The following is an 11,769-nucleotide window of genomic DNA, read 5'->3' as shown; positions in this document are numbered from 1 at the left end:
AAATCAAATCACTACCTAACATTTATGTCATCATAAAAACCACATCAGAAAATCATCTTAGAGGCTACAACTTCCTCAGGACATGCAGAATGGTCTCTACTGAACAAAATTTTGCCTCTCCACAGACTGCTCCAGGTTAGCAAACACCCACCAGAAGTGTTGACAAGATGATCGTGCTAAGGCCCGAATGGCAATCAGTGAGCCATGGAAGGAAGAATGTAACAATGTTTTGGCTTAAATGGTTGCGGTTTAAAGAACTAGTAATGTCATAAAAGTTGAAGAATGGAAGGACCAATCTTCTTTGCATCATTACAGAAAATAAATTTTACAAGGTAGGAAATACGAAGGACTACCTCTATGAATCAAATCCTTTATAATACACAATTACAATTTCATGGATGAGAAGAAAAAAGGGAAGAGCATTGAAACCAAAAAAATAACCTCAGTGTCTCAAAACCGAACCTCCTTCTTCTGCACTGATGAAATATGGACTTGTGAGAGAACCATGCGAAACAAGGCCGAACAATTCCTACTTGCACCAAGGAGGTCACCAGTCAACACCTTTATATCCTTCAAGAAGGTAAACTCAGTTTACACCAGTCAGAGCTCTCAACCAGCTGCAGTGGCCCGAGGACTTGTCCCGCTGGCAATGGCAACAGATGAGATGAACTTCGAGACAAGCACAGCTTCATTGCTTACAACCTTAGAGGTCGCCACATCTTCCAAGCACTTCCAAGTTAAATCTCTTTTCTCCCGTGTCTCCATCTGTTTGACTTCATCTTCTTCAAATTTGACCAAGCATTCATCAAAAATTTCTTGATCAGCGTCTGAGAATATCTTCTTGACATTCAGGGTCAAACTCTGAACAGCTTGGTTCCAATGCCCCCTTGTATTTCTCTCCAAAGCTGGGAAGATTATAGGCAGTATCACTCTGCGATTCTGCGTGATCAAATTTCTTATGTGATCATTGTTCCACAAAAACAAAGTACGTTCTGCAACCTGCCACAATACCAGATTCCATATGAACAACCCAAAGTTCAAATCCAAATCCTTCAGATGGAGCAGAAATTTAGTTAATAACAGGGCAAATAATATGTAAATCCATATGATTCTATCAATATAGATTTCAGCAAGCCAGCGTAAGCTCTAAAGTGAAAATATCTACTACAATGGATGTGAAACTCGCTGCACGCATGCTGGAGTGAGTCTCACTCCAGCATCCTTCATTTCTTCATATTAAAACCTCAATATAATACACATGCAGATTTGAAAACTGAAAAGCATGCTTATTGTGCTAAAACTTCAGCAAATACATCAATGACGAAAGACAGATCATAGCAAAACCACGAGTGATTTGCACTTCGAGAAAAACCAGACAGTAGAAGCTTCCTCAAACAAGGCTAAAGGTGAAAACCATATTCACGGCACAAAATACTCTTTACATCCTCTACTACAATACAAATGCTGAACATTCAGCATCTAGACATTCAACATATTTTCAGAGAAGTCCATTGCCTTTTTCTTCCAACCATTGCCCCACCTGGAAGCATAAAATTACAGTGGGAGTGCAGAACAACACATACCTGTAATCATAATGATAATGCAAATGTATAGAAATGATTTTGTCGCTTGTAAATTGTTAAAAATAATTTAGCTTCTCGGCCTCATTAAGTGTCAAAATTATCTATTAGTGCTCATAAGATAACCATTTAATTGAGGGGTTTTGACAAGAAAAGAGAGGTAAAAAAAAATTACATGGCCATGTGGGTAGTTCCATGAAAAGGCATCTGTAAGGTGGACACTTGAGCTAGCCTTTTTTTACTTGGAGTGCTGCTATAGGGAAGATTATTATGGTGATAGCATAATCACAAAGAAACATACTACTATAGAGTGGTGATGTGTGAAAGAGATGTGAGGATCTGATAGAGGATATGGTGGAGAATATAGAAAGGCAACAATGTAAATTAATATTTGATTATTTACAAATTTTAATGTTGTATGATCATTCTAGATTTTTATTATTAAATTCAGAAATATTAGCATTTATTATTTAGAAATTAAAAATTCCCAAATAATCAAATAATTAATATTATACCTTCTGCAGTAGCTAAGGAGTTATGGTTGCGAGATTTCTTTTAGAGTTGGATTTGTTGAATTATGTCTAAATCAGAGACACAAGTTCCTAGGCATGGCAGGGGACAGCAGGGGCACTTGTGAAAGATGAGAAGTGGAGAGCTATTGTGTTATTCATTTCATGGACTATTGGCGTGAACAAAATGTCACCATTATGGAGTGGAACTCCCATCATAAAGACATTAGCTCAAGTTGTAAGGCCCTTGTACAGAAGGATGCTTCCATAATACCTACTTTTTTTTCCATTATCATGGAAACTATCTCTAGACTTTTCAATTAACCTCATAATGGTAAGTTACGCTTCTCGTTGATTTTATCTCAAGGGGTAATCTTATATACTTCCCATGAGCTGAGTGCACCCCTAAGTTTATCTCAGAGAGAAAAATCATGGCACTTTACACAGCCTTCTTGATTTGGATATCAAATAGCAAATTAAATACAACAATGGAGTCTTGAAAGAGCATATTGAAAGGTTCTTTAAGGTATTGAATACTTAGTCACATGAGAAGAGGATACCTATCAAAGATGCATGATAAGAAAAATATGGCAAATGACGTGGAAAAGAAAAGCTTATTCTGTTAGATCCCTTTATGATTTCACAATATTTGCACATGTTAATTCTTTATTACATGGAAAACCCAAGAGCAAACAAAGTTATCAATGGAATTGCATGTTTTTTAAACCAAGACAGATGTCTACACCTCTCTTCATCAATATCATAAACCCAACTTGTACAATTCAGTGCAGAAAAATTACCACAACCAAGTAAGCACATAAATGCAGAAAAACACAAATCCCTTGTAAAATACTGAAAATCCACAAATTTCTAACTTATTACGAAGTGATCACAAAGATATCAAACTCTCAATTTTATACACACACATAAAAAGTGGTAGAAATAACTAGGTGATAATCTACACGTGCAACTATCCAATTTGGAATTCATATATCCTCATGAAAATTATTAAAAAATCATCTAATGTGAGATGGAAAAAATAATAATTAAACAAGTTTCAGTTGCAATGAAATGAAATGAAATGCAAGAATGATCAGTAATTACAAATATAATGTCAATAATGAGATGATAAATGAACTTACTAAGCAGCAGCAGCAGAAACAATAAAACAGTAGAAGCTAAAAAAAAGGCTTAATATTTTATCAACACACAAACACAAAAATAATAACCATTCTAAACCCAGTACCTGAAAATGTGAGCTGTTGAGGCAGCGACCAATTTGATGGAACAAAGGGACCATGCACCGCTGAAACTCTGCTGCCTGAGTAGCCTCTAAAACTTCCTCCAACTCACCAAGAAACATAACTTCCTTGGAACTATTAGTCATGGGCCAATACTTCAACAGACCTCGGACTACAGTATCAGCCAGCTTGAAATCTTTCTCCACAAATTGAGTTATACAATATGACAGTTGCTGATGATACATTGATACACATTTTGGCTTGTGAAGTGGAATTAAGGCACGGAGAAGGAAAAGCTTGTGCTCTTCCTTCAATGGCAAAGCAAACCCATTAATAATGCTGCCCAATATCTCAAGCATTTCTGCAATCCCGTTATGCCTCTCTGTCTCGAAAATGAATATGTAAAAGATATTGTTGATAGCTTTTCTAATGAATGGTCGATGTACCATGAACTTTCCATAAATACGGTGGAGTATCGTCTTCAAATACTCCCTCTCTCTTTGGTCTTCAGAATCAAATAAGTCCAGCAATCTCAACACAAATGAATGGTCAATGTATCTCTTGGCGAGCTTGGCATCAGTCTCTGATGAAGCCACAAATCTAAGCAGAAAATCATACACAATCTGAAGATGAGGCCAAGCAGGCTCCATAGCTGGTTCTTCATCTTCAGGGTCAAACATTTCTAGAATCTTTTTATCATGGTTCATAGATGGAAGTGTTCTAAACAAATTGGCTGCCACCATCCTCGTAATTTCTTGCATTGCAATCTCATTGAACTTTGAAGTAACAGTTGAAATATAATCAAGAAGCTCATGCAAAGTCTGCCTCTTAATGTCCTTCTCTTTAAGATTCTTAGAAGGATCACTAAAATCAAACACAACGCAGCACATATTCAACTTCTTCATAAAGAGATTATGCTTCTCCGAGTTAGGAACATCACGAAAGCTAGGCAATGCCTCATAAACCCCAGAAGTCATCAAAGGATCCAATTGAGGAGCTGACTTTTTCCCTTGATTCCCCTTGCTATTCGGCACCAGGCTCCCATTGTTCAAGCGTGAAGCGCCCGAACTCGGATTCAAAGATTTGGATGAATTGGAAGAGAGCTTTGAGTTGTTAATGGAACTGGGCCCATTAGATGAGTTCAAGGACGAGTAGGCATGGAGTCCACCGTCATTGTTTGAATCGTTACTGGATGGTTTTGAGGGTTTTCGAGGTAGCTTACCCAATATCTGTTTGATCATATCTGTTGCTAAGCCAAAACCCTAATCCTAATGCATTCCCAGCAAATAAAAACCGAAGCTTCCACCTTGAAAACACCTCAAAACTAATCCATTTTTCACAGCTAGGCAACAGAAGCCTAATCAAATTTGTACATTTAAAAAAGGCTATCCATGTAAGACTCTTAAAATTCAAATTCCTACCTCAGGATTCATCAACAAAGCAGGGGAAAAAAACCCACTTGAGGAAATTTCATATACAGAGGGGGAAATTACTTACATTGATGACATGAACAGAGAGATCTGAGAAAACCCTAGAAATTTGATCTGAGATTGATAAACCCACAATTTGATTTGAGAAAGAGGGGGGGAAAACAACATGAACAAGATTATCAAATAAAAAAAAAGTCAAATTAAAATTTTATGACAGGAAACAATAGGAAAGTGGGAGTTGCATTTATAAAAATAGTCAGATTTTTTTGTTCTTTGTTTCTAGCTCTGTGTGCCAAGTTTAGGAAAGGGTAAATTTTAGATTAGCCCAAAAACAAAAACATAAGAATTGAAACTCCGGACTGAACCCAGCCCGGCATGCTTAGCCGCAGCCTAACTCGGATCCAGTTTTACAATCAATAATTTTTTTTTTTTTTTTTGAACTGGTGTGATTTTGTTAAAAATTTAGATTAACTTTTATTGGAATTGATTTGGTTAAAACTAAGTAAAAAAGAACACATTAATTATTTTTAAAAAAATAAATTTAGATTAATATATTTCAGATCTTGCCACGGGTTGATTCCAAAATAAATTTAATAATTATTTTTTTGTTTTATATTTTATTTTGTTAATAACTATTTTTAGATCCTTTCTTTTTTTTCTAAATTATTTATTTTTGATGAATTTATCCTCATCATGTAATTTGCACAAGTGGGTAAAGGATTACAATGGAACCCATTATCTAATGTCTTTCATATGAGGTTGACTTTTTCATTTGACTAACTTCTCCTCCCATCTAAGTCATCATATGATATTTATTTGTTAGATTTCTTTTTTTGATTAAAATCAATCCACTTTGTCTTTTATTTTTTTAATGAATATTGTTAAATTTCTTACCTTCTTGGATTCACTCGACAATTGACAATCCTTTTCATTTTTACTATTTTTTTTTTTATGGAAATCACTAGTACAAATTTATTTTTATTGTTTGGGTGGAGTTGAATTTCTCATGGTTATTAAATTTGATTGACTTGGTAGATTGACTTAAAAAATTCAAGATTCAAAGTATGACTTAGGTTGGATTTTTAGCTAAATTAAATAAGATATTGATTCAAACAAACTTGTTTGACCCTATCAAGTTTGAGTAACCTGGTTGATTGACAAACCCAAATCGAACCTGGTTAAGTAAAAAAACATGAATATTTTAATAAAAACAGTTGATCAAAGCTGACCCCATGATCCAAAGGTTAATCGGTGAGCAAATAACTTGGGTTTTTTTCCAAGTTAGTCTATGGATTGGGTTCGACAATTTTAGAATTTCTTTCCTAATATTGCAAATGCAAAATTGGATTTTATACTAATTTTGTTGATATGTATGGTAATAATGATATTAACTAGTGGAATTTAAGATCCAGTTATAATTTTTTAAACATAAATAAATAAAGATTCTCTTTTCTTTTTAAGTACTTTTATTAGTTTTGAAATTATAAGTTGACACAAATAAAGTTAAAACTCGAGATCTTACTCTTTTCTTATTCTCTACAAGTCCTAATGAACTATAAGTTCATCTCCCTTAACAAAAAATAAAAAATATTTCATGAAAGCTAGCCCCCTCAACCTCATTAACATCTATTCTCATGAACTCTTAACGAGCTTACAAACAAGCCCTTTAAGGATAGGAAACCACTCTCTTATCTTTTCTGAATTATTGTCTGATACATGGAGCAAAAACCATGTCAAAACCCATGTCACATATTTCCTTCTCTCTAAAGGAATGACATGCTCTTCCAAAAATGTTGTCATCGCTCTCACTTATACTATCTTTCATACTCTTGTTAATACTTATACTACTTAGGGATGTGGCCTCTTCTCCATCATATCCAAGTTTTTTTTTCTTTATCATTTTAAGCTAAAAAATGATAAATCTAAAAGGCATTCCTTCTTTTAAGTTGATTGGGTCAAGATGAAATACATGTAGTTAAATTTGATCAGTGAAAAAAGGTTACATGTAATTTGTCATCACTAGTTATATCAACAAAAAATAGCTAAAGCATATGATAAGAAAGTTAGACCTAGGGTATTTTATGAAGGAGATCTAGTGCTGAGAAAGATCTTACATCTACCGGGAAAAGATTAGAGTAAGTAGGCACCTAGTTACGAAAGCCCATATACAGTGAAGAAAACATTCTTTAAGGGAGCTTTGTTTTTTACAAGAATGGATTGAGATGACTTGCTTAGGTCTATGAACTTTTGACTCTATAAAGAAATACTATGTGTAGTCTACTAATCTTCTTTAAATCAATAAAGTTTGGATATTCATTCACATTAGATCTTGTATATTTTGCAAATGATCTCTAAAGGCTCAACGAAAAAAAACTCTTTTTCAAAAATCATTCTCTTAAACAAAGGTTTTCAAGATTGGACTTTAACTAATGATTTTAAGAAAAATCAATGATCTGTTAAGAGTAACAATTCACCTAGCAAGTCCTTAGGAGATGACTAAATACCTAGAAACCCAAAGGAATGACTTCATTATCAAAGTTTGCTATGTAAAAACTACATGAAAGAAAGATAATAAAGTTTTCAAGAGTCATGAACTCGCAAAACAATTCCGTGCAAATCAATATGGTAATGAAATCAAAATTTATCAGTCCTAATTAATCTTTCTTGAAATGAGAAAAGGCTATTTTTGATATCCCCTAAAGATGAATATGTCCTTTGTAGTCCTAATTTAAGATGATGTGTTTTTTTTCCTTTGTAAAATAACATTAGCTAAGATCACATCCCATATTTGGGGCAAGTATTAGAAAATGATAAGAATGAAGGTATTTGAGAATTTCCACTAACGATGAGAAACTGGTCAGAAAACACACAAAAAAGATAGAATACCTGTGAACAAAATCCATGAGATCTTGATTGAGGACGCAGAATAGAAAAGTCCAATAACCCTAAAAAGAAAAAAAGGCTTTGATGAACAAAGCAAAAACTTCTCCTGTTGAAAAGACACACGAGTATCTAAAAACCAAGCAAAAGCTTCTCTTGTTGCTTCGATGAACAAAGAAAAGGAAAATCATTAAGGAACTCGCAAATGGAATAAAAAAAAAAAGGCATTGGTATTGGTATCTTGATATGAGCAAATAAAGAGATTTCAGAAAAGAAAAGCCGATTAGGTGTTCGATCAAAGGTTTATAGTGAAAGAAAAACCCGGAAAGATCCCTTGTCTCACTTCTAAAAATAAAGGTATTTGATAGCATAACATATGCTGGAAGAATAGGAAAAAAAAAATGAAAGGGCATAAAGGACTGAAAGTGATCCTAGACCATAAAATCCCTCAAACATTATTTGAGCCCATGAACTCCTTTTCTTATTAGCCATAAAACTCAGTCTTTATTACGTGTCTTGAAAAGTTTATTCTAATCGAGCAAGCAGGAAAAACTAATAAATAATGCTCTTAAAATATAAAGAACCATTTATAAGAGTCATGATAAAGTGAGTAACTATTCATCTTTGTTCACGTTGAGAAAATCCAAACACAAAACTTCAAACAAGTATTTGATCTTTTTTGAACTCAATACAAAATGAGGTCGTCTTCTATACCAAATCACCATACTAAAATATCTTCTTCAAAAACCAATACAAGTTATGAGAGTTGCAAGAACATTGTTATGTAACATGACATTGAAAAATCTCAGGTTTTGAAAAAGACCAAGTAAATCTTGTGAAGTCTTTGTTAGGGACCCTAAAAAAAACAAAGCATGTGTCATGAGTATTTGAAACAATCATTAAAAAAAACAGCAACGTTGTCTTAAAACAAAGAGTTTTAATTCATTCCCAATTAGAAGAAAAAAAATATGATACCATTCACCATGACCTAAATACTCATAAAATAAGAAGGCTACAAAGGCGGCTCGACACTCATGATTAGAAAGTAACTTGCACGGACTTGCCCGAGTAAACTGGAAGGGTGAGCCAGTAAAAGCGACCATCTTAGAAATTATAACAGTTAGCAATAAAAAAAAAAGAGATTGTGAAGAAATAGGGGGCTATATTTCAAAAGGCATGTATTGCATGTGGTTTAACCTCAACTTTGAAATAGTGTTGGCGCGAGATTCACCAATCAAGAAGAAAGGCAGTGAATCTGCATAGGTGAATGGAAGCCAAGAAATGGCAAAGACATCCGATCTATAAGGTGTGAATAACTCAAGTTATAAAATTATAGTTCTAAAACCCGACTCGACTCAGCAGGTCAACCCGGGACTCGGCTGACCCGAGGCTGGAATCAGAACGAGTTTAAGAAAAAACCAGCCAGGGATTTGGCCCGGCAAAACCCGGTCAACCCGAATGGTTAACCCGGAACTTGTAAGACCTTGTAAACCTAGATGAGACCTAGCTGTTTATATATATATATATATATATATATATATATATATATATATATATATATATATATATAACATCATTGTTTTAGCTTTTTACTGTCAAACTATTTGCAACATGAAGACAGAAAACCTAAACTCTTCAATCTGCAAAGCCATATCAGTTGCAAAAAAAAGCAGAGGAATTTAAGCCACACGCAAAAGACTTTAAGGCAAGTCACACCAGGTTTTGTAAATAAAGTAGTAAAAAGATTAGTCAGTCATTGCCTATTTGCCTTTGCTTCCTCCTCAAATCTTAAAATCTTCTCGGCATGCAATGGGGAGAGAGATGCTAACGAGATGCTGCTAGAGTTAGAAGGTGTAAAACTGACAGATCCTGGGTTTTAGGTAATACACAAAACCATTTGTTGTTACATGTTTCTCTTCAGTTTTGTGTTCTTCATTGCTTGATTCTTCCAAGTAAAACAGTATGGTGGCTATTAAATCATCAATGGATCTCCGTTATGGCTTTCTAGCTTTTTTAGTTTCTGGCTTTTTTCGGTTATTAATTCATTGTCATTTAATTACCTCGGTAATTCATGTTTCCTGAATTAGTTCTCTATCTGCATCTCCCCAGTTTTAGGCAAACTAGTCTCAGAACATTTTCTGATCCGCCATACCTGTTTTAAGAAGCCATCAAAATTGGTCACTTCAATTGCTGGTTTTTGTTTATACTGCACAAAGGTGTGAAAGTAGTAATGCAAGTCCTCTTCAATGGAACAATCTAAACACGAAACAAGGGGATCTGAACCATTAGGAGCTTATCATAATTTCTATTTATGTCTTCAGCAATAAAAGCCTGCATTATGCAGAATATATAAGATCTAGTTAATAATTTGTTATTGTTCAACATGTACATATTGATGAAAGAGAAAAATGACTAAACACTAAGATTGGGAATGCTTGAAGCTGCTGGTAAAGCATTGCATTGGAATTCTTTTTTTTTTGTTGACCCAGGTTAACCCGAGTCAACCTATCTTACCCATGACCCGATCATTATATCGGGTCAACCATCGGGTCAAGTTTAAAAACTATGCATAAAACAAGGCATTCATTTGAAGAGTTTACTCTTGGCGAGTATTTTGTTTTGAATTTCGTTTTAGATCTCATTATTTGAAATTTGAAAAGGGTAGGTCATCCATGAAAATAAGTCAATTTTTTAATTTTAAAATAGGCAGGTTGCCGGTAAAAATAGACCAATTTCAAGAAAACATGAAAGCTTGCTGAAATTATTTTTGGAATTTAAAAAAGGACAAGTCACCTATGAAAATGCACCAATTTTTTAATTTCAAAATTGGTTGGTCGCTAATGAAAATAGACCAATTTCAGAGAAACATGGAGGTTGCTGAAATTCTTTTTAGAATTTAAAAAAGGATAGGTCACCCGTGAAAATAGAATAATTTTTTAATTTCAAAATGAATAAGTCATCTATGAAAATAGACCAATTTCAAGAAAGCATGGAGGTTTGCTAAAATTCTTTTTAGAATTTGAAAAAGGTTAATCATGAAAATAGACCAATTTTTAAATTTTAAAATGAGTAGGTCACCTGTGAAAATAAACCAATTTTGAATTTTAAAATGGGCAAATCACTTGTGAAAATAGACTAATTTTAAGGAAGCGTGAGGCTTGCTGGAATTCTTTTTAAAATTTAAAAAGGGATAAGTCGCTCATGAAAATAAACCGATTTTTTAATTTCAAAATAGGCAGCTCATCTATGAAAATAAACCAATTTCAGGGAACAATAGAAGTTTGCTGAAATTCTTTTTAAAATTTGAAAAGGGATAAGTCACTTATGAAAATAAACCAATTTTTTAATTTCAAAATAGGCAGCTCATCTATGCAAGTAGACCAATTTCAAGGAACAATGGAAGTTTGCTGAAATTCTTTTTGAAATTTAAAAAAGGGTAAGTCACCCATGAAAATAAGCCAATTTTTTAATTTTAAAATGGACAAGTCGCTTGAGAAAATAGACCAATTTCAGGAAAACATGAAGGCTTGCTGAAATTCTTTTTTGAATTTGAAAAGGGGTAGATCACCTATGAAAATCGATCAATTTTTTAATTTTAAAAGGGACGGGTTACCCGTGATAATAAAACCATTTTCTTTTAAAAAGCAAAATCTTTGGAATTCCAAGATGGGTGAATCACCAAACAAGTCTGATAGACACTTTGTTTCACAAGTTCACTATGCAAAATCTTGATGAGATTTTGCTTCGTGACCATTGTAAAGAAGAAGCATTTGTTGTTATCTAATTTTAACCCAACAAAAAATCAAGAAAATAAAAAATAAAAAAGAAGAAAGAAAAAAGAAAAAAAGAAAATCCAAAATACAAGATGATATACATAAAGAAAGCCTAGAAGATTGTCCAAGTTAGTGGTGAAGGATCAAAATGAAAAAAAGTTGGAGGACTAAAATATATAAAATTGACAACTAAATTCTGATTGACAAAGAACCTCATTAGTGAAAAAAACAAATTTAGGTAAATAAATACAAATTCGAATAGGTAAGGACTTAATGAGAATTTTAAAAGGTTTAATTAATCTTATTGGGGACTTGATTGTAAGGAAAATTAGTTTTTGGGTGTTAATTGGAAAAAT

General features: G+C 33.5%; 1 protein-coding gene across 1 annotated transcript; it reads right to left on the bottom strand.

Annotated features, from left to right (window-relative positions):
• Positions 1–227: 227 nt before the first annotated feature.
• Positions 228–5,176, bottom strand: LOC7458293 (serine/threonine protein phosphatase 2A 59 kDa regulatory subunit B' gamma isoform). The gene is made up of 2 exons (XM_006386720.3): positions 3,336–5,176; positions 228–999 (listed from the first exon to the last, which is right to left on the bottom strand). The coding sequence occupies exons 1-2, from the start codon at positions 4,569–4,571 to the stop codon at positions 610–612; spliced, it is 1,626 nt and encodes a 541-aa protein (XP_006386782.1). The 5' UTR covers positions 4,572–5,176; the 3' UTR covers positions 228–609.
• Between the last annotated feature and the right edge of the window lie 6,593 nt (positions 5,177–11,769).

The sequence above is a fragment of the Populus trichocarpa genome, chromosome 2 (genome assembly GCF_000002775.5).
Source record: "Populus trichocarpa isolate Nisqually-1 chromosome 2, P.trichocarpa_v4.1, whole genome shotgun sequence".
Classification (NCBI taxonomy): Eukaryota; Viridiplantae; Streptophyta; class Magnoliopsida; order Malpighiales; family Salicaceae; genus Populus; species Populus trichocarpa.
The sequence above is the reverse complement of the archived record's forward strand: the minus strand, read 5'-3'. Positions and strand labels throughout refer to the sequence as shown.